This window comes from Kogia breviceps, chromosome 8, assembly GCF_026419965.1.
Source record: "Kogia breviceps isolate mKogBre1 chromosome 8, mKogBre1 haplotype 1, whole genome shotgun sequence".
In the NCBI taxonomy this organism is placed as follows: Eukaryota; Metazoa; Chordata; class Mammalia; order Artiodactyla; family Physeteridae; genus Kogia; species Kogia breviceps.
The window spans coordinates 12554117-12580512 of NC_081317.1; the positions used below are offsets into that span (position 1 = coordinate 12554117).

The 26396-nt window shown below is 45.2% G+C and overlaps 1 protein-coding gene across 7 annotated transcripts in view; it reads left to right on the top strand.

The window, feature by feature from the left end:
• The window catches only part of TTLL11 (tubulin tyrosine ligase like 11), a 261701-nt gene that overhangs the window by 32729 nt on the left and 202576 nt on the right, over nucleotides 1–26396 (top strand). For all 7 annotated transcript variants that reach the window (XM_067040798.1, XM_067040800.1, XM_067040799.1 and 4 more), the window contains exons 2-3: nucleotides 18038–18134; nucleotides 25220–25353. In XM_067040798.1, coding sequence (XP_066896899.1) covers nucleotides 18038–18134; nucleotides 25220–25353 — 231 coding nt within the window. The remainder of the gene's footprint in view (nucleotides 1–18037; nucleotides 18135–25219; nucleotides 25354–26396) is intronic.

Consider the following 26396-nt stretch of genomic DNA (forward strand, 5'->3'; position numbering starts at 1 on the left):
AAGGGAGATGAAAAGTTTTCCCCTGGGTCATAGAGCCATTGAGTGCACATGTCTGTGTATGCCTCCAAGAAACTCTGAGCTTCTCTAAGGCTGGGAACTATATCTTAACTCGTCTCTGGAGTTGGACTGGCTGGGTTGGTCCCTGGCCTCGCCACTTATGAGGTTGAAAATGGAGGCAAATTATTTTACTTCTCTGTGCCTCATTCTCCTCATCTGTAAAATGGGTGTGATAATAGTACAAAGCCCCAGGGTTGTAACACGTGTTAAATGACTTTGTGAACTGTAGAACCGTGCCTGGACACAGAAAATGCTCAGCACATGTGGTGGTGGCGGTTTCGTTATATCCAAGCACTTAGCCCAGTAGCTGGCATATAATAGGCACTAAAATACTGTTTGTTGAGTGGCTGAATGAATGAATTAGAATTAGAATCTTGGTCTCTTGATTCTTTTTTTTTTTTAATTTTATTTTTTAATTTTATTTTTTAAAAAACATCTTTATTGGAGTATAACTGTTTTACAATAGTGTGTCAGTTTCTCCTTTACAACAAAGTGAATCAGTTATACATATACATATGTTCCCATATCTCTTCCCTCTTGGTCTCTTGATTCTTAATCCTACAATATTCCTACTAATCATTATTTGCAATAGGATACAGATTTTTTTCCAAAGCTAATTTTACTGGCCCAATTTCTTCAGGGTGCACTGGGAAAGCACCAGATTTATAACAACTGTGAAAATAGAGAGGTGCTTAAGCTGATACCAGAGTGCTTAAAAACCTGAGCTCTGTGGAAGCTGACCGAAAGCCGTGAGTAGGCTGGCTTTGTCTTAATAAACCTTGTCGTTTGATCAGGGTGACATATACTTAATGCAGTTGCCTAATTATCCGGTCATCAGGGAAATACCAGCTGTCATTGCCAACTGAGCTGGGCCATCAATCTGTTCTGAGTTCATTAAGTAAATGAAAAGGTGTGGCTTAAATACTTAAGTAGAGGAATAACAATTCTCATCTCAAGGAGCTAGTGAAAGCAGGACTTTCTGCCACAGCGACTGTCTGTGTTGAGCTGTGAAAAGTGAGATTTGTAGCTTGACAATACAGCTCAACATCAGAGACAAAAGGAGATTCCAAAATTTGATAAAGGATCCTCATATATCCCCCCATCTCCCGTCACATTTAGATTGTTATTGCTGATAATTCCTTTTAAAATTCTAAGCAGTAAGGTGGCCTCTAGCTGTGAACTAGCCCATCACTCTTGAACTGGCCCATGTTCTTTCAAGGGCTTGCATGTCCTTTCCCACACCTATGGAGAGACAGACATGTTGATTATTATCAAGCCTTGGGCTGGAGAAATGAATGACCAAAGTCTGCACACACCTGCTGTATGCCGAGCAGTTTCACATCAAGATTTGTTTTGAGGTTCATAGATTCTGGTTCCACTCAATTCCCCTTCTGCTGCAAGACCCCACAGCCATGCTTTATTCCTCCTCACTGAACTACATGCCATCCGTTCCTCCAGCATCTAGTATGTGCCACTTCCTCCCAGGCACTGGGCTAGGCACCTGGAATTCAGAGATAATTAAGATGTTGTTCCTGCTCTGGAGAGACTTCTAAGCATGCTCCCACGCCTTTGCACACAGGCCTCCTCCAGCCTAGACTACCTTCCTGGCTTCTGGGCTTGGCAAGTTCCAGCTCATCTTTCAAGATTTTACCAAACCACAACTTTCTCCCCAGGAGAATAACTCACACCCTGCTTCATGCTCTCATAGCTCTTCGACCCTCATCTGCTGGAGCGTTTGCCACTTTGCATTGTGATTTATTTACGACTTCCAATCCCAAGGACAGGCTGTGCCTTGTTCTTCTCTGAATTCCCAATGCCTGACATCGAGTTGATGCATAAATTGCACTGATACTTGAATGAAAGACTAAGTTAATAAAAGAGGATAACTATTCTTATGTAAGGTGTGTAGGAGGGTAGAAGTGGGGATGGAGCCATAGAATAAATGTGCTTTTCTAATATCTCTTTTGCCAGTAGGGGGAGAGATGTGCTTATAAATATCCCATCATGCAAGCCTTTAGGATCAGTGGTCTGAAAGGCCAAAGAGGCTCAGGGTCTTTCTGTGTGACCTCACAAATTTATAAGGAGCCATTTTACTTCAAGTAAGAGTGGGTATGAGACTTCCATGGTGACACAGTGGTTAAGAATCCGCCTGCCAATTCAGGGGACACGGGTTCGATCCCTGGTCCGGGAAGATCCCACATGCCTATGGAGCAACTAAGCCCATGCGCCACAACTTCTGAGCCTGCGCTCTAGAGCCCGCAAGTTATAACTACTGAAGCCTGCACGCTCTAGGGCCCGTGTGCCGCAACTACTGAGCCTGCGTGCTGCAACTACTGAAGCCCGCACGCCTAGAGCCTGTGCTCTGCAACAAGAGAAGCCACCGCAGTGAGAGGCCCGCGCACCTCAACGAAGAGTGGCCCCCGCTTGCCGCAACTAGAGAAAGCCCACGCCTAGCAACGAAGACCCAACGCAGCCAAAAAAAAAAAAAAAAGAAAAGAAAAGAAAAGAAAAGAAAAACCCTACAGTGAAACTCATTGGAACTTGTTTAAATAACTTGTTTAAATAAAAAAGTGATTAGCTTGAATCATGTGACCATATGGCAGGCTATTTTGTACTTTTCCCTTGACTACTTTCTCATTCCCTCTTCGTTTTTTAGGGGGTATGGGGGAGGAGTGAGGAGTGGTGGTGATTATTTATTCACAGGTTCAAACCTACAGGCAACACAATTCTGCCCTCTCTGAACACATTTCAGTGCAGTATCGGGGTTGGAGAGTTTAGTTATTTGTTCCTGGTACCCACTGTCCAGGACTGCTAGGAAGAGTCAGTCCTCTTCCCTCTCTGCCCCTGGACCTTTGCTTATCTTTCTCAGCAACCACTCCAAAAACGCACTCAGTCTTTCTTCAGTTCTCTCTTTTGTGACTCACGAATTTGCACCGCCTGCTTTGACTTCTCTCCATTCCCACTCCTGTATTTCTAATCCCTTGTAGGATAGTTCCAATTAGATGTCCCGTCATCCGTTCAAGCTCACTACTTCTAAAGTTAGCTGTTTCTATCCCGGGTGTACTCCCACTTTCATTTACTCTATTCCATCAGTTTCCTACCGGGCACTGAAACCAGGAGGAGAGGGTTAGGACAAGCAGGGCCGCCCAGGTGGAAGGTGCTGCGTGAGTCAGAGTACTTTAGCAGAGGCACTTCAGCACTCTGGAGAGCTCCTAGCGGGGCCAACTCCCCGACTCTGGCCCCTCCCCGGCACCTTCGCTGCACACAGCAGCCTTCATATACACCTCCTTGTCACTGCAAACGTATGCTTGTTAAAGGAACCTTATTCATTTCTTCCAGGCTTAGTTCTCTGGGGACTGAAGACTTCACGGGGCTGGATTCTGTCCTTGCTCTATCACTTATTGGATGCTCCCAGAGGCTGAGTTATCTAATTGCTCTGAGCCTCAGTTTCCGCTTCTGTAAAATGCAATGGCAGTATGTCTACCTATTTGAGAGCGCTGTTGTGAGGGTGAACTGAGATAGCACACATAAAGTACACAGCACACAATATAAATTCAGTAAACAGTAGTTACAATTTTTATTATTATAGAAATTACCGGTACAATTATATTAATTCTTCTTAGTAACATGTGATGGTATGACTCAAGGCTCTCAGGGCAGTGGCATGTCTCTGGGAGTTTACAGGCTGGTTTTGTGTGTCAGGAGGAAGAAACGAGTTTAGGGGGCAAGTAAGTCCTCTGGGAAACTTCTTTGTCCCTTGGGTACATTATTAAGACAGCAGTGGGTGCTTTAGGGTCAGCCCAAGTCATAGTCGGTTGTTGGAAAAGAAGAGCAGGCCCTTGTCGATTTACAGAATAGGGAATACCCTTGTACGTGGCAAACAGGGAAACAGGCCCAAGAGATCCAATAATGCCCAAGGCGGCTCAGCAAGTTGGTGTCCACAGACAGGAGGACTGGATCTCTAGGCTGCTGGCTGCTCTTTGCTAGGTCTTTGCATATGCTGTTGCTTCCTCCCGTGGGAAGTCCTCTCCCGGTCTAGTCTGGCTACTTCTCTCTTTCTCACCAAGAGTCAGCTCTCTGAGCCTCAGTTGCCTCCTCTGTGAAATGGGGATACACTGCTATCCACCAGGTTGTGTGGCGATTAAAAGTGACAGTGTGAGGAAGGAGCTTAGCTCTGACACAGGCATCTAGTAGATGCTGAGTAAGATGTGGTTGTAGGCATTACAGTGATCTGTTCGTGGGTCGGACTCAGCCGCTGCAGTAGGAACTCCCTGAAGGTGAGGACTGCATCCTTTGTCTTCTTGTTTTCACTCTCCAACTTTGTCTCCTACCACTAACCCCGTGCTCCCATAATGTGGCACCTCTCAGCATCCCGTGAGTGTGTCACCCGGCTCAAAGGCATTGTATGTTGAATGAATGGATGTTTCAGCTAGACATGGTGCCTTTAGACCGGCTTTCTGGTGGGAGTTGCCATCGTGGAAGGTATTGAACTGGCCTGGGTAGCTGGTCAACTGGGGCTGAGCAGCCCTAAGAGCTGTCAGGAGTGACTTTGGGAAAAGTTTGATATCCCAGGTGGGAAGAAGTGCTGCTGGAATGAGCTGCTGGAATCAGCAGACCTGATTTGCTTTGTTTCCATTAATTCCAGGTAATACACACATTTGAAGTTTTGATGTGGAAGAGACTAGGTAGTCTGAGGCCTTGTGGTGAATTGGTATCATTTACTCAACTCACAGTGAAGGAGTAGCAAGTAGGGAGATGACTACGGAGAATCTTGCAAAGCATAATGGAGTTAACTTATAATTGATACTGGAGCTCTTTTCCATAGGCTGAATTATGATGGGCTGGAGGAAGAGTCAGCAGTGTGGTTATTTTGTTGTTTGTGTCACCCTTATGCATTGGAAAGTGGAGAAAGAAAATCATGCTCAATTGGTATCTAATCTTTTCAGAGCTATTTGCTAAATAAACTGGACTTTTAATTAAAACTGCAAGCCAAGAAGTAAATCACTTTAGAAGTGTGTGCAGTTTTTCTTTTTCCTTTGCTGATATAATTGCCACGAATAAAGGTTTTTTACGGGTGGGAAATCAGACACCAGAGTAAATAACTGGAGGAGGTTGCCGTGGGGCAAGGAAATTATGAAAGGGGCAAGGTCATCGTCTCCTCCTGCTAACATGGGCCTTTTTTCTGTGGTTAAATGGTTTGGTAACCATTTTGATCTCCTTAAAAGTATTATGGTCAGAAGCAGAAGCAAAGGTGGACGACAAGCCCTCACTCCAGCTCCTCCAGCTTTAATTCATGTGAGTCAGTTATAATGAATGCATTTAATAAGAAATACAACCTGCTTTGGCGACTGACTCAGTGAACAACACATGGCATGCTTACCGGGAGTATCATATTTGCAGTAACAAAGAAGTGGACAGGAAAAGAAACTTCGCAGATCGCGAGAATTGCTGCCTCCCAGCAGCAGGTTGTTAATTACTTATCCCCTTGCTATATTTATTGGCTCTATTAGAGGATGAGTAATTATTATCTTCCCCGGAAACCCACTGGAGCCAGACGGTGCCTCCTCTGTTAAAGTAGAAGTCTCCTCAGAATGCTAGTTATCCCTGCAGGATCCTCTCCAGTCAGAGTCTCCAGTGACCAGGAGCGTGGAGTGGGTGAGACAGGCATGTCAGCCCACGCGGGCACAGGAGACGGGTCTCCTTCGAAGCGCAGGGGCTGTCGGAGCAGTTCTTCCTCTTAGAAATGCTGATGCGCTCTCACGCCCCCGTGCCTTCCCCCACCCCTACTTCCAGAGCATCCTTTTTCTCTCGGCTGGGTCATCCCCCCACCCCATCCCCTTTCTCCCAACCTTGGCTCCCTCTTGGGTCTGGCTGCCCCCAGTCTGTCTCTACCTCCCCTGCGTTCTCCATCCCAGCAGGGTCTGCACAGCCCTGCTTGGGCACTTCCTGGGCCCTCTTCCACCTGCAGAATCAAGTTCAAGCTCCTCAGCCTGCCCTGTGAGCCCATCACGATCAGTTGGGCCGCGTGGACCTCTCCAGCTCTGTCTCTCCACTGACCCTGGGCTGCGGGCACCCTGCGCTCTCCAAGAGGCCCTGCCTGGCACGCGCTTCTCTTTCTCTTCATCTCTGCCTGGCAGACAGCTTCACACCCAGCTCAAATGGTCCCTCCTTGGTTAAACTCCCCTCACCTGGAGCAAGAACAGTCGCCCCTTCTGGGCTCTGACATAGCACTTTGTCACACAGAACGTGTTCATCGGTTACCGATCTGCCTCTGCCCCCAGGCTGGCTCCCGCCTTCCTGGAGCTATGTCTGATTCACTGTTGTTTTTCAAGAAGTGGATTTGTGCAGGGCCAGCCTCTGCCTTCTCTACCATCGGGGAAAACTGGGGACCCTTCCTCTCTGCCCTTCTCACCAAAGGACTTAACTAGGTGGCGAACAATCTAAGCAGCCCGCTCTCAATATTCTAAATTGGACAAATTTAGCTCCTACTATGTGCCAGGCTGTTCACAAACATCCTCTCACTTACGGGGTTGTTTTTCACCTTTACCTCCTGTGAGGGAGGGTTTGCTTGTCCTCTTTCTCAGGTGATGAAACTAAGGCCCTTGGTAGTTACCAGGCCTGAGATTTGAATCCAGGTTCCTGAACTCGAGTCAAGGGGCTTTTGTGCATGTACACGCTTTCCCTAGAGTTAGATGCACACACAGGGAGACCTGCATGGCTCTAAATGCCCCGAGCTAACATATGCACGTTTAACCTTGGGCTAGTCCTAGAGAACACCCCTGTCCACCAGCTCCTTTGGGTAATATCTTACCAGCCAATAGGTATGGGAAAGGGTGATGGGAGAGGATGGAAGAAAAGAAGGAAACTAGCTTTTTTAAAACACCTACTGTGTGCCAGGCATTGTGTGCCAGGCACAGTGCTAAACACATTCTTTTTATTTTTATTTTTATTTTTTTTAACACCTTTATTGGAGTATAACTGTTTTACAATAGTGTGTTGGTTTTTCCTTTACAACAAAGTGAATCAGTTATACATATACATATGTTCCCATATCTCTTCCCTCTTGCGTCACCCTCTCTCCCACCCTCCCTATCCCACCCCTCTAGGTGGTCACAAAGCACCGAGCTGATCTCCCTGTGCTATGTGGCAGCTTCCCACTAGCTATCTATTTTACGTTTGGTAGTGTATATATGTCCATGCCACTCTCTCACTTCGTCCCAGCTTACCCTTCCCCCTCCCCGTATCCTCAAGTCCATGCTCTAGGTCTGTGTTTTATTCCCGTCCTACCACTAATCTCTTCATGACATTTTTTTTTTTTCCTTAGAGTCCATATATATGTGTTAGCATACGGTATTTGTTTTTCTCCTTCTGACTTACTTCACTCTGTATGACAGACTCCAGGTCTATCCACTTCATTACAAATAACTCAGTTTCATTTCTTTTTATGCCTCCAGCAATCCCACTACTGGGCATATACCCTGAGAAAACCATAATTCTAGAAGAGTCATGTACCAAAATGTTCATTGCAGCTCTATTTACGATAGCCAGGACATGGAAGCAACCCAAGTGTCCATCAGCAGATGAATGGATAAAGAAGATGTGGCACATATATACAATGGAATATTACTCAGCCATAAACACATTCTTAATCCATCTAATAACCCAATCACATTGCCATGATTGTTCCCACGGAGGAAACAGGCTTGGAGTTGCCCCACGTGTGGTCTTTCCCCGCAGCCCCATCCAAAGATGCTGCCATCAGGAAACTGGCAGGTCCCTCACCAGCACAGGGAGGGGAGGCCTTTTCTCATCAGCCACATTTTCCACTGGCAGGAGGGGGCCTGGAATCTCCCCGTGGCCCCTCAGTTGGGTCTCTTGTCATCTGTCTGGGAGGAGAGTGATGCTGTTATCTGGGATGTGAGCAGCAGAGAAGAGGAGTGAGCTGGTCTCCCTCTCTCAGGCTCAAAAGGGGCTCCCCTTCTTTTGATACGCTCATACTTGGCAAATAGAACCGTGTTCCATCTGGGCACACCCTTCAGGATTTGGTGGGTTTCCACCAGAATTTTCACCACCGGCTTGCTTTCTCGATTGAAGAAAAGAGTGCTAAATTTTTAGTCCATCCTTGAAGGGCAATTACTCAGTCCTTTCATTGTCTTAACTGGCCTTCTTTGGACTCTTCCGTGCTCCATTCTTCCTTGAAGTGTTCATCACAACTCATTTTTTTAATAGATGTATGTGCTCAGTTGTTTTTCATAGATTTATCCATCTACCCAGCATAGTGGAGTTGACAGAGTGCAGTCTTTGGAAATAGACCAACATGGCTTCAAATTCTGGGGCTGCTGCTTATTAGCAAATGGGATTGTATTTTTTCATGTCAAAATGGAGGCACATATGTGAGATACCTGGCACATAATTAAGTGCTCAGTAAATAGTAAGTATTATATTCATTGGAAGGTTATACGAGTCTTAAATTACTTCATTCTCCGAATGCTTCCTTTCTCTCGGAGCCTGTTCTAAAACTGGAATGGTGTATTCATTATCTATTGCTAAGTAACAAAGTTCCCCCCAATTCAGCATCTTACAACAACACACATTTATCTTACACAGTTTCTGAGGGCTGGGAATCTGAGAGTGGCTTAAAGGGGTTCTGGCTCAGAGCCTTCATGAAGCTGTAATCAGGCTGTCAGCCAGAACCATAGTCTCTGAAGACTTGACTGAGGCTGAAGGATCCAATCCCAAGCTCACTCACATGGCTGTTGGCAGGAGGCTTTTTTAATTTTTATTTTTGGCTGCGGTTTGGGTCTTCATTGCTGCACGCGGGCTTTCTCTAGTTGCGGTCAGTGGGGGCTACTCTTCGTTGTGGAGTGCGGGCTTCTCACTGTGGTGGCCTCTCTTGTTGCGGAGCACGGGCTCCAGTAGTTGTGGCCAGTGGGCTCTAGGGCGCAGGCTTAGTCGTTGTGGTGCACGGGCCTAGTTGCTCCGAGGTATGTGAGATCTTCCCGGAGCAGGGCTCGAACCAGTGTCCCCTGCACTGGCAGGTGGATTCTTAACCATTGTGCCACCAGGGAAGCCCTGGCAGGAGGCTTTGATTTCTTACCTCTCCCTGGGCTTCCTCAAAGCGAGTGATAATGAGAAAGAGAAGAATAGGAGAGAGAGAAAGAGAGACAGAGAGACAGAGATTGAGAGAGAGGAGGGCACAGTCTTTGTATAAAGTTGCGCTTCGGAAGTGACATTCTCTTACTTCTGCTGTTGCTACTGGTCACATAGATCAAGCCTGTGACAGTGTGGGAGGAGACTACACAGGGTATGAATTCCAGGAGGCAGGGATCAGTGGAGACCATCTTAGAGGCTGCTTCCCATCAGTGGGTAGGGTGGGGAGAGGGTAGAAAGAAGAGTAAAATGTCTCTACCCTGAAGCATTCTGTTGGGTGGGGAGGCAGTCATGTAAACATAAACACCCTACAAGGCAGCGGCTGGACCACAGGCATCCACAAAGTGCAAAGAAATCTATTAACTCTGCTTAAGGGCGTCGTGGAAGATTTCCCAAGTACAGGTCCACCGTGGTGTTGGTGTTCTTATTCAAGAGCTGTCCTAATGCTGCTTGAGATTTGGTTGGCATCTTTTTCCATTGAAGTTACTCATTGGGGTGATTTCCTTGGACATTAAAAATAATAACTATCCCATATAACAGCAACTGACTGTTTACAAAGTGCTTTCCCAGGCATTACCTCAGTCTACATAACAGCCCAGGGAGGTAGACAGGTTTTATTGTGGCCATTTTCTTCCATTGTAGATGAGCTGCTGAGGCTTAGAAGGGCAAGGTCAGCGTGTCAAGGTCTCTGGGAGGGGTGTGTGGGGGGGTCAGGGGCTTGAGCCAGGGTCTTCCTAGTCCATGCATTTTGCTCTGGCTGCTACACCTTCCATGTGTCCCCCTCCCCTGAGTGTTTGGGGCCCCTCATTTTAAAGCAGTAGTTTGGGTCATTTCCCCCCGAAGATGCTTTACACCTATGTTTGCCCATATCAAAGCTTATTTGCCACTTTTGTGCCCAATCACTTGAAAGGTTTTCTGTTCATGAAGAAGCTTTATGAAGAAAATCGTTCCCAAAGTATAGAAATGTGAATGGTGCTTTCATCAGCATCCACTGTGAAATTGCACTTTACAAAAATCCCTCGGGAGGGTTTGAACTTGCTCTTTGAGCCATTAGAAGAGTGACCAGCATATCGGTTCCTCAAGCACAAATATGCTCAAAGGACGTATGCTGAAGTTCTCATTAGAACTTGGCTATTTTGCAAGGCTTTTTTTCTTTTTTTTCAGTCCTTCTGGGCCAGAGGGAAAAGGATTTTGGGTCCACACGGCTATATGCACAGGGGGAGGAACTTCCTTTGTGGCAAAGATGGTGGCATGTGGGGTGCAGGGTAGGTTAGTTGCTAAAGTCCATGAGTGACAAATGACCACTGCAGCGATCAGTTCAAGACCAGTTGTGTGCAGTGGTCAAGAGCGTGGGCCTTGGGATCAGACAGACATGGATTTGCTCCTGACTTCTCCCCCTACTAGCTCTGTGTCCTTGGGAGAGTTATTTAATCTCTCCAAACTTTGGTTTCTTCATCTGTGAGTAGGTTAATAGGAAACCCCTTCTCATGAGGTTGTTGTGAGGATTAAACGAGGTAATATTTATAAAGAGTTTAACATAGACATGGAAATAAGCATCGCATAAATGCTAACTTTAATGAGGGCGGTGATGAAAGTGTATTTGAGTAGCTGCTATTCACAGGTCCCTTTATTCAAGTGTTCATTCATGAAACACACTGCAGATGTTGCTAACAATGGTGCCTGAACAACTAGGGGCTTCAGGGAGTCTTTGAATTCTCCTAAATTCACATGGAAAATTTTGTGCGTATGTGTGTTTTCCTGGAGAGAATCTCAAAGTGATTCTTGACCTCACAAAGGTTAAAAATAAAGTCTCTGTCTTGGTGTTAGAGATACACAAGATTAGGAAGGTGTCTTCGTTTTCAGAGAGTCCACAGAGTGGGAAAGCAGACAGACTGACAGACGAGCTGCTGCTGAATGATCTGTGAAGGGTGTAAGTGATGGAGGCCCCACAGAAGGGAGAGCTGGTGAGACAGCTTCACGGATGGTCAAGCTGAGTCAGCAGATCCCAGGCGAAGGGAATGGCATGCAGAAACTCAGGCCTCAAAACAGAAAAGCGCTGCACACTTAATGTCAAAAGTAGTCTGGCAGTAACAGTGCAAGTGCCCAAGGTGTCCATGGCCCAACCTGAAGCAAACGGGGTGGCAGAGGGGAGTTTGGGAAGTGTCTTTGAGACCAGGCTTGGAGCTTTGATGTGGGAAGAGTTGTAAGCAAAAGAGTAACATGGTCAGAGCTTTAAAAAAACATCCCTCTGCAACCTAAGTGTCCATCAACAGATGAATGGATAAAGAAGATGTGGCACATATATACAATGGAATATTACTCAGCCATAAAAAGAAATGAAACTGAGTTATTTGTAATGAGGTGGATAGACCTGGAGTCTGTCATACAGAGTGAAGTTAAGTCAGAAGGAGAAAAACAAATACCGTATGCTAACACATATATATGGACTCTAAGGGAAAAAAATGTCAAGAGATTAGTGGTAGGACAGGAATAAAATACAGACTTACTAGAGCATGGACTTGAGGATATGGGGAGGGGGAAGGGTAAGCTGTGATGAAGTGAGAGAGTGGCAGGGACATATACACTACCAAATGTAAATTAGATAGCTAGTGGGAAGCTGCCGCATGGCACAGGGAGATCACCTCTGTGCTTTGTGACCACCTAGAGGGGTGGGATAGGGAGGGTGGGAGGGAGGGTGATGCAAGAGGGAAGAGATATGGGAACATATGTATATGTATAACTGATTCACTTTGTTGTAAAGGAGAAACTAACACACTATTGTAAAACAGTTATACTCCAATAAAGATGTTAAAAAAAAAAACCCCTCTGGGCGTCGAGTAGACAGGAAGGGGAGACTTTGGCGGGGCGCGGAGGGGGAAGGTTGGGGAGGAGGCTGGTGTGGTCCTCATCCCAGTGAGAAAGGAGGCCCTGTGCTCGGTCCCCTGGGCTCTCCTTGCTCTCCGGGCCTCATCTCACAGCCCTCACCGGGCTCTGTAGAGATACACTGGTGTGACTTGGATTCAACCCTGTCTCCCCATGGACCGTGCGCTCCATGAAGGCAGACGTGTTCCCGTGTGTCTTTGGCACCCGAGACACGTTGCGCCACTAAGTAGGTTCCTCACACTGAATGAGTAAAACACTTAATGACGAACGCAGATTTGTATTGTTTTGTGGCGCATACAAAGCACTTTCATTTGCATTATCTTGTTTGGTCCCTGTCTCTACCCGGTGGTTTCCTCATCTCAGTGTACCAAGGACACAGAGGTCCTGGTTACTGAAGCTCTCATAGAGAGTAAGTGAACAGAGAAAAGTCTAGCACCCTCAGGTCTTCTGACCCCAAATCCAGTGCTTTTTCCAAAAGGGTGTGAAGAAGAGAAAAAGAAAGATGATTCCCAGATTTAGAACCCAGGTAACTGGGAGGATGGTGGTGAACTTGAGAAAAATGGGGACTGGGGAGTCTTAGAAGCACTTGTCAATGTTCAATTGCCCCGTGAAAATCCGTGCAGCATTCCAGGCTCCAGAGAGCTCAGAATAGAGCCGTGAATGGCCCCTTAGCCTGGGGGGGCGGGGGTGTAAGCAGAGAGTTTTGTCAGCGCTGTTGTTTTACTGTAAAATATACATAACATAAAATTTACCATCTTAACCGTCTTTAAGTGTACAGTTCAGTGGCGTTAAATACACGTTGCTGGGCTTCCCTGGTGGCGCAGTGGTTGAGAGTCCGCCTGCCGATGCAGGGGACACGGGTTCGTGCCCCGGTCCGGGAAGATCCCACGTGCCGCGGAGCGGCTGGGCCCGTGAGCCGTGGCCGCTGCGCCTGCGCGTCCGGAGCCTGTGCTCCGCAACGGGAGAGGCTACAACAGTGAGAGGCCCGCGTACCACAAAAAAAAAAAAAAAAAAAAAAATACACGTTGCTGTGCAACCATCACCACCATCCATCTCCAGAACATTTTCATCTTCTCAAACTGAAACTCTGTACACGTTAAACAATAACTCCCCATCTTCCTTCCCCGCAGCCGCTGGAAACCACCATTCTACTTTCTGTCTGTGAATTTGACTACTCCAGTTCTCTCATAGGAATGGAATCATACAACATTTGGCCTTTTGTGTTTGGCTTCCTTGACTTAGCATAATGTCTTCAGGGTTCATCTATGTTGTAGCGGGCGTTAAAACTTCATTCCTTCTTAAGGCTGAGTAACAGTACAGTGTGTGTATGCTCCACATTTTGTTTACCTATTGATGGATAACCAGTGGACACTTGAGCTGTTTCTACTTTTTGGCTATTGTGAACAATGCTGCTGCGGACATTTGTGTACCAACATCTGTGTGAATCCCTGATTTCAGTTCTTTGGGGTATATACCCAGAAGAGGAATTGCTGGATCATGTGATAATTTTTGTTCTCCACAGTGGTTTTTAACATTACCAGTGTGCAAGGGTTCCAATTTCTCTACTCCCTCATCAACACTTGTTATTTCCTTTTTATTATTATTTTTATAATAGTCTTCCTAATGGGTGTGAAGTGGTTTTGATTTGCATTTTCCTAATAATTAGTGATGTTGAGCATCTTTTCATGTGCTTATTAGCCATCTGTATATCTTCTTTGCAGAAATGTCTATTTAAGTCCTTTGCCCATTTTTTAACTGGGTTGTTTTTGTTGAGTTGTAGTTTCTAAAATATATTCAGAATATTAATCCCTTATCAGATTTATGATTTTCAAATGTTTTCTCCCATTCCATGGGTTGACTTTTTATTCTGTTGACAGTGTCCTTTGATGCAAAAATTTTAATTCTGATGAAGTTCAATTTATTTATTTTTTTCTTTTGTTGTCTATGCTTTTGTTGTCATATCCAAGAAATCATTGCCAAGTCCAATGTCATGAAAATTATCCCCTATATTTTCTTCTAAGAGTTTCATAGTTTTAGCTTTTATGATTAGGTCTTTGACCCACTTTGAGTTAATTTTTGTATATGGGCTAAGGTAAGGGTCCAACTCCAACTTTTTGTATGTGGATGTCCAACTTTCCCAACACCAATTGTTGAAAAGACTGTCTCTCCCCCATTGAATAGTCTTGTTATCCTTGTTGAAAATCATTTGACCATATATATGAGAGTTTATTTCTGGGTTCTCTATCTTATTCCATTGGTCTATATGTCTGTCTTTATGTCAGTACCATACTGTTTTTTAAAATTTATTTTTATCATTTTTGATTTAGAGGAGATGCTTTAAGTTCACAGCAAAATAGAGCAGAATGAACAGAGATTTTTTTTCCCTTATAATCGCTACCCTCACACATGCACTATCAAAAGAACAGTACACTAAAATGGTACACTTGTTGGAATCAATGAACCTACATTGCAGATGCTTATCACCCAAAGTTCATAGTTCATTAGTATTGACTTTTGGTGGTGTACATTCTATGGGTTTAGACAAATGTATAATGACATGTATTCACCATTATGGTATCATATAGAGTAGTTTCACTCCCCTAAAAATCGCCTGTGCTTTACCTATTTATTCCCCCCTCTCTCCTAACCCCTGGCAACCACTGATCCTTGTACTGTCTCTATAGTTTTGCCTTTTCCAGAATGTCATATAATTGGCATCATACAGTATGTAGCCTTTTCAGATGGGCTTCTTTCACTTAATAATATGCATTTAAGATTTCTCCATGTCTTTTCATGGCTTGATAGATCATTTCTTTTTAGTGCTGAATAAAATTCCATTGTCTGGCTGTTCCACAGTTTATTTATTCATTCACTTACTGAAGGACATCTTGGTTGCTTCCAAGTCTTAGCAGTTATGGATAAAGCTGCTATAAATATTTGCGTGGAGGATTTTTTGTGGGCATAAGTTTTTAACTAATTTGAGTAAATACCAAGGAGCACAATTGCTGGATCATATGGTAAGAGTATGTTTAGTTTTGTAAGAAACTGCCAAACTGTCTTCCAAAGTTGCTGTACCGTTTTGCATTCCCACCAGCAATGGATGAGAGTTCCTGTTGCTCCACATCCTCTTCAGCACTTGGTGTTGTTAGTGTTTTGGATTTTGGCCATTCTAAGGTGTGTAGTGGTATCTCATTGTTACCTTATGCACTGTTTTGATTACTGTAGCTTTGTTATAAATTTTGGCATCAGGAAGTGTGACATTTCCAAGATTGTTTTGGCTATTTGGGATCCCTTGATATTCCATATGAATTTTAGGATGGATTTTTCTATTTCTGCAAAAAAAAAATGGTCACTGGAATTTTGGTAGGGATTGCATTGAATCTATATATCACTTTGAGTAGTGTTGACATCTTAATAATATGAAGTCTTCCAATCCTTGAACATGGGATATCTTTCCATTTATGTGTGTCTTTCATTTCTTTCGGCATCATTTTGTAATTTTCAGTGTACAAGTCTTTGCCTCCTTGGTTAATTCCTAAGTATTTTATTCTCTTTGCTGCTATTGTAAATTGAATTGTTTTCTTAATTTCCTTTTTGGACTGTTCATGGTCGATATATAGAAAAATAACTGAATTTTTTGTATTGATTTTGTATCCAACAATTTTGCTGAATTCATTTATTATTTCTAACAGCTTGTGTATGTGTGTGTGTGTGTGAGTGTGTGTGTAATCTTTAGGATTTTCTACATATAAGATCATGTCATCTGCAAACATAATTTTACTTCTTCCTTTCCAATTCGGATGCTTCTTACTTCTTCTTCTTGCCTATTGCTCTGACTAGAACTTCCAATACTGTGTTGCACAGAAGTGGCAAAAGTGAGTAGCCCTGTCTCATTCCCGATATTAGAGGAAAAGCTTTCAGTTTTTCACCATTGAGCACGATGTTAGCTGTTTAAGCAGTTTTTTAAATGATCTTAAAAAGACGTGGGATTATGAAGTCCTGGGACCTACTTAAAATTGTGTTTCTCTGTGTTCTCGGTACCTAGCACAGTGCCTGGCACAAAGAAATTACCGAATAAATTGATTTAGAAAAAGATAGTTTCCCCAAAACTGAGTGAGCTAAGGGCTCTGAATGAAAGGTTGATTTAGGAATCATGAAAGTGCCAAGAATTGAAAGGCGATCGTAAGGGTGATAAGGAGTCCTCAGCAATCCACTGACATGGAGCAGGTGATGTTCCTGCAGTGTGGGCAGCAAGGCCACTTGGATCTTAGTAAACTTTGCTTGGATCGTCTGCTTTTTAGAGGAACCTCCCTGGTTAAGTCATTTTCCCCTCCTCTATATTAGCACTTAGTAGCTGGAAGAAGATAACATATGTTGTATCTCTTTGTATTTATGACTACTGAATTAATAACTTCAGTCCATTGGATGCAAAGAAAATGAGTGAAGTGCTATAAATTGTAGATAGAAGTTGTTAATGCTAATAGAGTGTGTACTATATGTCTCACTTCGGCACAGTTTTGAGATAATGTGAATGATTTAAAGGCCTTGAGTCTGTTTGCCTTCATTTTAATTTGGAATCGTTGGCAAGCACTGAGTCACCACCATTTCATTGGTAATGCTGTGTTCTCTCACTGGAACTTAGCCCTCTCAACTTGGAGCAGATAAAAATTCTGATTAACTATAGTCTTAGGATGGGAAAATTGGATGATTTTATTTAATGTGTTGACATTTCTCTTCATTTGGACTTTTAACAAGCAGGTTCTAAATATGAACTAACGTGTCCTCACTCTTTTCCCTTAAGGAGGGTCACCTGAGTTACGCATTTTAAAAATACACTGTGTAAGTGCAGAACTTGTTGAGAGGCAGCAAGATGTAGTAGAAAGAGCAGGCCCATTGGTCTCAGCGAGGGATTTTCTGGTTGCAAGTAATTGAAACTCTATAGCTTGTGCAAAGGGGATGCATTCTATGGGTATGAGGCTGCCTTACAGGATCCAAGGACAGAAGGGACAGCCGGGCTCAGAAGGGTCTGGGCCGAGGACCTAGAAGCCCTGGGAACTGAGGCCACTCAGTCTGTGTTGCCAGGGCCACAGGGCCTCATCTCTGCTTTTCTCTCTGCACCTGCTCCTTTCTCCTCGCTCAGCAGACTGGCTGCCTTTGCTTCTCTGTCAGGCTGTGCACACGGCCAAGCACAGCTGCCGGGCTCTGGCTTTTGATCACTTCCAGCGCAAGGGCCGGCAGAGGCTGCAGGGCATCTCTGATTTCCATATTCCTGGAAGAGAGAATCTGGTTATCTCATCGTGAGTCAGAGGACCATTCCTGGTTTGTTCATTCATTCATTCAAAAAGTCTTTGTTGAATGCCAGGAACCATTTTAGGCACTGGGGAATATATCCTGCCCTGTGGACCGTGTGTGTGTGTGTGTGTGTGTGTGTGTGTGTGTGTGTGTGTGTGTGTAAGAGACAGAGGAAGAGAGAGAAAGAGATAGAGATTGTGAAAGCTCGTTTTGGGGGGACTGGTTTGAATGTTGCAGTTTTCAGATAAAGAGAAGTATGGTTTGGAATTCAGCCCTGCATTCAGATCTTGACTTTTCCCATTTCCAGCTCTGTGCAGCCTTGGGCATGTTACATTACGCCTCTCAACCCCAATTTTCTGATCAGTGAAATGGGCATCATGCTTTCTAGGATGGTTGTGAGGATTCTAACAAAAGGGTGCCTGTAAGGTCACTAGTATAGTGCCCGCCACGCAGAATCAGAGACAGTTACTTAGCCTGTCTTAATCTGTTTCTTCCCCTGTAACATGGGAAAGGTCAGCAACTTCACATGCTTATTATGAGGATTAAATCATGAGATGTGTGCCAGGCCACTGGGAGTTTGTACAGAAGAGACCCTCGGTGCCGGAGCTGCTCTTCTTGTTCCCGTCATTAATCACATTTCCCCTCTTTCTTCTAGTTCCCATTTGGCCGACGCTTGCCTTGTGACATCTACTGGCATGGAGTTTCATTTCACGACAGTGACATATTCTCCGGTCTAGTGAACAAGTTTCCAGGTATCTGCTGTTATTGTTGGCATTTAAAAACGTTTCCAGGGCTGAGCCTCAGGGTACGCTCTTCGACAAAAACATGACAGTCTTTTGACATCAAACTGGAGGGCTCTTAATTGGGAATGACTGCCTACACGCTGCCTCAGTGCCGTGACCTTGGGAGGCAAGGGGATCAGGACTTAACCAACCAAGGGTTTAAAGACTGGAGGTTCCAAAACGTGAAAAGACAGGCTCTTCCGGTCTAATTCCACCGGCGGACGAACGTGACTTTCACCTTTTGGATTTCAGATATAATATGGGAGTGTCACGAGAGGACTATATTCTCAAAAGGCAAAAAAAAAAAAAAAAAAATAGACCATCTGCACTCACCATAGTTTCTGGAACATTTCAATGACTCAGTGAACGTGGACTCTGAATACGTCTGCGTGTGCGGCTTGCCCAGGTAGACAGTGAGGTCCTGGGAGGGGCCGTGCCTCCTACACTTCTGGATGTTCCCACGGCTCCTGCAGTCCTTCCAGACACACCCGAGGCCCTCCGTAACTGCTGTCTCACCTACTGATGGCAAATTGGAGGCAGCCTTAGTTTTATGCCCATTGGAGGGAAAGGAGAAAGCAGGACCTTAAAGCAATAAAACGAACCGTTTCCCCTACAGAGTTAGTCTAACATTAATAAAAGCTGCATGTTGCACTAAAATAATAAACAAACAAACAAATAAAATAAAATAAAATAGACCATTTCAATTTCTATTTAATTTGCAGGAGACGGAAAACAGAAGTGCTAAAATTCTGGGACGGTGTCACAGAAACGGGGTTCGCAGCTTCCATTTTCTTTAAGTTTCCTATTTGCAGGTACCATTTTAAAATGGTACACCAGTCTCCATACTGGGAACAGGAGCTGCGGACAGCCTCCGTTTTACTTTTAATCTCTACCACCCTCTTCTGCCATGATTACTATTCATTATTTTGAATGGCTAAGTGAAGAGGCTGGTTAAGTGAAGTGGGCACGTGTAGGGAGAAGGGGACATTTGGTTAATCTGGGTATGATCCCAGCCAAAGGGGTCCCACTTCTTTTCAGAAGTTTTAACATAGCAGCCACAAAACATATAGGGTACAATAATAAATAATTTTTAAAAAACACACCACCCTGAATCCCATCCCTCATTTGACAAAACCACAAGGTGAATATTTCTAGAATTTCTCCCAAACCTTAACCGTGTTTACGTAGTTGCAGCCAGTGTAGTTGTTTTCTCTAGTTGTTTCATTTATGCTTATTTTTTTTTATTTTTATTTTTTTTTTGTGGTACGCGGGCCTCTCACTGTTGTGGCCTCTCCCGTTGCGGAGCGCAGGCTCCGGACGCGCAGGCTCAGCGGCCGTGGCTCACGGGCCCAGCCGCTCCGCGGCATGTGGGATCTTCCCGGACCGGGGCACGAACCCGTGTCCCCTGCATCGGCAGGCGGACTCTCAACCACTGCGCCACCAGGGAAGCCCTATGCTTATTTTTAAGAGGAGGATCAACTTATGCTTTTTCTTCGGCATTCCGTGCCACGTCTTTAAGAAAATACCTCTCAGAAAACCCAATATCCATACGTTATGCATTGGCAAGTTAGGCCATGTCCAGTAGCGGGTTTTTCAACTAAGCAAACAGACCACCGTGGGCCACTTGGCTCAGCTTTACAAGGATACAGGACAGGAAACACAGCTTGCCAGCCAGTCAGTGTCAGACATTTCTTCTCAGTGGCTTCATGGCAAGGGTTCCAGAGCTAGTCTTTGGCTCCTGAAGTGAAAGCTTAGGTGCAAAGAGACAAGACCCACCTTGGCGGATGTGGGTCTACCTTGACGTAGAAACCCTGTAGGAGCCAATAGCTCACACGGCTCCTCCACAGCACAGCTTCCAGGGTCATGCTAAGTTACAAGATTCACTACACTCAGGAACACCCGGAGCCGTGGCTCCCTACCAGGTATTTATGCAAGATGCCAATAAGGGATCATTTTAACCACATGCTTTGTTGTCGAGTCACACAGCTAACTTTCTCCCTTTATTGGTTTCCTGGGGAACAGAGCTGGAAAATTAACCCAAGGTCAGATTGGTTCTTAGAGGAGAAAATGTTTTGTCAGAGAACAAGGAGGACTCTTGCAGCCAGGGTTCTTGCACAGTTTAATGGGATAGCTATTATTTTCTCTGTCTTGCTGCTCATAAAAGATGACGTTTGATGCCACTAAAAGGACTTATTGGGATATTGGGAGAACATAATTTGGAAGAGAACAACTCTTTGAATATGGACAGAGTTCCCAAGACATGAATTATCAAATGAAGCTTCACTGACATGTTCCCCATTTGCTCACGCCCCATCTGATGGCCGAGAGTAGGAAGGAAGGAGTCACTATAGCTCTACATTTGGAATGCAAATAGAAATACAGAAATAAAATACACTCAAAGGACTAGTTTCATTAAAGGTGATATAAGAATATTCATCCTGGGCTTCCCTGGTGGCGCAGTGGTTGAGAATCCGCCTGCCGATGCAGCGGATGCGGGTTCGTGCCCCAGTCCGGGAAGATCCCACATGCTGCGGAGCGGCTGGGCCCGTGAGCCATGGCCGCTGAGCCTGTGCGTCCGGAGCCTGTGCTCCGCAACGGGAGAGGCCACAGCAGTGAGAGGCCCGCGTACCGCAAAAAAAAAACCCAAAAAACAACAACAACAAAAAAGAATATTCATCCTAAAGAAGCACATTTGCCCCATCTCATATTCCATGTGCCAGTGATAGGTACGTACAATTTTCCACTTTACTAACAGCAATTAATTAGCTCTAATGACAAAGCAGGCCTGTAGGCACTGGACCAGGGCCGCCACACCCTCTGCCCTGTGAAAGACAACAATCCTTAGCAATGGAGTGATTCCAGAATGGTCTGTCCTTTGGCTCCAGTTGGTGTCCATGCCTATCTTCTGTCTCTGATATATCCCATTATTCTGAAGATGCATTTTGTATGCATTGTGTACTACTTAGAGCAAGTTCTAGTGGACGTGCCAGGCAGGGATAAACACTTCACATGCTGAATAAACTGAAAACTTTTGGATACGCATATGGAAGTAATTTATTTTGTTCGTGTCAGCACGTTAGATTTTAGCCACTTTTCTATGGGCAATTTCCTTCAAGATATGTTATTATATCTTAACTGATGAATTAAGACTTTCACTAAAAATAATCTGATTTAGATATGTCTTTGCCTTAAGAAAGCCTAGAACCGTCAATTCTCAGCTTTGCAAGCAACGGTTTTTTTGCTGGGTTTCTGGGTCTGAGATGTGTGGCAACACGTGGCGGGTGGTGCCTGAGAGCCCACCCTGAGGAGGGGACATTGTCAGAGGAGGAGGGGGCTCCAGGGAGGGATCTCTGGGGACAGCCATCTGCCAAGCACTGGTCTGGGCTAGGGATACGAAAACAAGGAGGAAAGCAGGTAAAGAGAGAAGTCAAATACAAAATAAGCGCCATGCCAGAGGAAGCTTGGGATGCTGTGAGAATTCGGAACAAGGGCACGTGACCTAACCCAGATTTGCATGGGGGGCAGGCAGGGCGAGAGATCCTGGAAAAGAGGATTGAATGTGAACTGAGCCTCCAGGATGGATGGACCTGTCCCCCATGCAAATCAAGGGAGCAGAGGGGGTGCAAAGACATGGAACGCTCTGCATGTTGCTCGTTCAGCAAAGGGCACGTGGCCCATGCTAGTGAGAAGGGGTCAAGTTTGATAGGGCAACGGAGAGGTGAAAGAAAGGCAGGGCCCAAAGTTCGCCGGGAGCCACTGAGAAATTTCTAAGCTAGAGAGTGACGTGGGCCAGCCTGCAGTTTGGAAAGATCTGCCAGAGGGGATGCATTGGAGGCAGGGGTGCAGGTGGGGGGTTGGGGGTGGAAAGGCTGAGAGAGGAAACAGCTAAGAGGCCACTGCAGTATCCAGGATCTGAAAGTATCAATGTTTGCTTGTTGTTTGGTGGTTTAAATGTGTTTTCGCCGAGAATTATTGTTATAAACGATACTTGGATTGAATAGCACTCCCAACATAGCTCAGATTGTGTGTTTGATTTGTTTTGTTTTGTCTTGAATTGGGTTCAGGAGGCCTGTGTGGGCAAAGCCTGGGGATCAGACTGCTGTGTGAGACCAGTGGGCCAAGACCACCCGAGGCCCCGGGACTCCAGTGAGGCCGACAGAAGGACCCAGGCCCAGAAGCAGTGGCAGGCTCTTGGGTGAGAAGCTCCCGCCTGAGTTAGGGGATTTTCCCGACCGAGAGGGGAACAGCCACAATAGGGCCATCCAGGAGCAGACCTTCTTGAGAAGTACAGGTAGACAGTCAGCCTCACAAGAACCTGTTAGTATAGCAGGAGCCCAGCCACTGGACTCAAGTCACAGGAGGACTCCAGCCCTTGCAGGGGAGGCTTAGCGGGAACAGAGAAAGGAGCCAAGGGCCGGTGACCAAACTTTGGGGCCAGGCAGCAGAGCCTCAGAGAAGTAGTTAAAATCCTCCTTATCTAACTGGACTACAAAGAAAGGGTCCAAGCTCCCCAAAGGGGAGCAATGGTCGGACCTAGAGCTGCTACCTCAGGTCAGAATGGGTCCCAGAGCCTCGGGCAGGGGTCACAGGGAGGGGTCACGTGCTGCAGCTGCTTGGAGAAGGTAGGCAGAATCTGGAGCCAGCATGGCCTTGACAGTGACCTCCCTCTTTACAGATTTACTCTGGGAGCATATGCTCTGGCGCAGCTACTCTTGTCCGCATCTTACTGAGAGATGACAGAGCCCACATCTGTCTCTGAGCCCCTGCCAGAGGCAGGGCTACTTGCAGCTACCGCATGGGGGCTCGTGAGGGCTCAGAGATGCTTTCCCCTGCAGCTGGCGGAGGAACAAAGGTGTCAGTAAAAGTGGACTGAGGGAGGTTGACACTGCTGCCTTCCAGAGACGGGCATTGAGGCAGGGTTCGGGGTGAGCCATCTACAGCCTGTGGCTCAGAAGCATGTGGGAAAAGTAGCCACTGGCTTGAAGGGATGCTTCTTAAGTTGGCTGGTTTTTGTAGAGAACTATCTGGAGACAGACGCAGATGTAAACTCAGAAGCAGATCTGTTAGCCAGCATGGGGGCTGGTGACCCGCATGACAAAAGGAGCCATCGCAGATTTAAAATGAACACTTACTCCATTTGCTGGACATTGGTTTTCACAAAACTTCTCTGGAGCATTCGAACCACACTCCTGTACTCACAGCACTCCTATGTGTGTTATGTGAGTCCTTCTGACCTGCCGAGGGATTTCTGAAAGCAAACCTTCTCCTGTCACATTGCCATTAAAACTCGGACAATACCACAGCACCGTTTGGCCAGGGAGCATCGCGTATTTGCTGTAAGGTGCTGTGTTGCACTCAGTTAAGCAGGTTTTTAGTTTAATACTATAACTGAAACATGAAATACAACTAAAACATTTCCGAAGAAGTTGGAATTTCGTGTACTTTGCGTTCAGCTCCAGTGTTTATAAGTCAAAAATTCTAATTTCATGGGGGAATAAAAGGAAATAGCTCTAATTTTTGGGACTCATACTGATTTCTTGGGAAGATCAGAAAAGTGTCCTCAGTGAATTTTCTCTAATGTCGGAGAAGCCGTGTTAGAGCACAGTTTATTAGTGCCTTTAAAGCTCCTTTATTTCCTATTTAATCCTTCTCTATCTCCTTCTAAACAAGAACTAAGAACCTAGGCACTGACATCTTGAAGTTGCCATCTTTTAGATTTTGATTGCTCTTTTTAATATGCTGAGGGAGGCAAGAAATAGATTATTAAAGCCCTCACTCTCAACGTTCATTCACCCTTTGCTTCCTGAACGTAGTTTAGAGAAACCTCAGGCATTCTGACTGTGCCCATTTGCAATGCAGTAATTTGGACCTGCCAAGCTGACATGGAACTTTGTACTTTCTATTAAAAATGACTTCGCTAGCAAATTTCTAGTTATTGATGGAACTGTGTAGCCCCTTTCAGGGTGAAGGCCATTTTTAGTCTCCATTTTTCTGAGCAGTGATATTTGCCTTAAGAAATAAGCATGCTAAAATTTTAAATACTTTTTACCTATTTGCCTAAAATTTGCTAAGATATATACTGTTTCTTTTCTTGTCAGCATTTCTAAAGATGTGACAAGGAAAAAAAAACTACCATTCTTTTAAAATGTTTTATAAGTGAGACATTTCCATCCCCTCTGGGCAAATTAATGAGATCTGATCAATGTCAGTTTCAGTACTCATAACTGAAGAACTCCTACAGATTCCATTTTTTCCCCTTAAACTATAAATTACGCTGTGCTAACATCTCCACTTCGTGTCCTTATTTCAAGGAGACAGATGTTCTGCTGAACGGTGTGTATTTTTCTGTTTTATACCTTTAATACTCATGAAAGATTAAAACAAAGCAACTTAATTAAGCTTCTCATGATGTAACCAGCGTCCACTAGTTAATATTCTCCGGGGTGTAAGATGGAAGGAATCCCAGAGGTATGCATGGTGGCCCAGAATTAGAGAGGATATTACGTTTTAAGTGCAAGATATAAAATCTCTTTATTTGTTATCTAGGGGGCTGACAAAGAGTGGAATAATAAACCAGGTGGAAACGCATTCTTTTAAATTGATGCTTCATTTTTATGAGAAAAAAATATCCATCTATTCCCTCAAGTTTTTCATTAATTTGCTAGGTCTTTCCAAACCATGAATCACTGCTATGGGGAACCACTCAGACCTTTTTTAAAAATAAATCTTGTCTGAAAAAGTAAATACGTCTAGTGGGTGTTTTTTGTCTTTTGCGGTACGCGGGCCTCTTACTGTTGTGGCCCCTCCCGTTGCGGATCAGAGGCTCCGGACGCGCATGCTCAGTGGCCACGGCTCACGGGCCCAGCCGCTCCGCGGCACGTGGGATCTTCCCGGACCGGGGCACGAACCCGTGTCCCGTACATCGGCAGGCGGACTCTCAACCACTGCGCCACCAGGGAAGCCGTGGGTGTTTGGTCTTAAAAGCCCCCAGTTATGGCTGTTTTATAGCTAGTGGCCCACTGTTGTTAAAACCTCACAACTTCTCTTCTCCCCAGGCATGACGGAGATGGTGCGTAAAATTACTCTGAGCAGAGCAGTAAGAATCATGCAGAATCTCTTTCCTGAGGAGTACAACTTCTACCCTCGCTCATGGATTCTGCCTGACGAGTTCCAGCTCTTTGTGGCTCAGGTAGGTGGCACTCCGTCCCCATGACCCTTGAATTCTATGATGGTTGCAACTTGGTCCTGGGTCCTGTGTGCTGGGAGCTGGGGCAAGGGGTCCCCAGGAAGCGGAGACTGGTTTAGGGGGTGTCTTAACAGGACACAGCAGTTGTTGCCGCGATCAAGGCAGCTTGCAGAGTTGAACGGGTAGGATGACAGGCAGGTAAACTGAAGAAGTGGGTCCTGACACCAGGAGACAGGCCTGAGGACGGTGTCAGGAGTTAGATCATGGGGTCAGGGCGTCTGCAGAGCCAGGGAGTGAGACCTGGAGCAGAGAGTTGAGTGCACACGCGGACTGGGGCCGTTTGGGTGAATCTCAGACGCGTGGTCTCCCTGGCCTCTCGTGGCATGAAATGTGGGAGGTTGGGCTCTCATTCAAGACCAGTGAGTAGGTCTGACAAACTGAGCGGGAAACCTTTTAAGTGTCCTGCTTTAAACTTGTTCCAGAATCAATTTCAAACGACCCATCCCATATCCAAACAGTAAACAAAAACAGCTTGAAGTGGTAATTTTGAAAAGGAAGCTCTCTATGGAATGGTGGACACATGGGTCTGTATACATTTCTTAAAATTCTTCGAATTATCGACTTGAAATGGGTGCATTTTGTTGTATGCAAATTATGCACACAGTTAATTAAAAAAAAAAAAAAACGATCGGCTGGTCCTTAAACTCACCCCTCAATCTCCCACTTCTGTGGCTTTGCTCACGCCACTGTCGCTACGTGGAATAACTTTCCGTCCCATTTCTACAACTCTATATTTAAGTATTCTGCAAGACTGAGTTTAAATGAGATAGATACCAACTGTGTCTTCAAAGTCAGATAAGTGAGAAGCGCATTGCTATCATCCCCGAAAGTTCCTCTGTGCCCTTTTGCCATCATGCCTCACAACCCCCAGCCCGGGTAACTGCTGATCTGCATTCTCATTATAGATTAGTTCTGCCTATTCAAGAAATTCATATAAATGGAATCATACAGTATGTACTCTCTTGAGTCTTTTTTTTTTTTTTTTT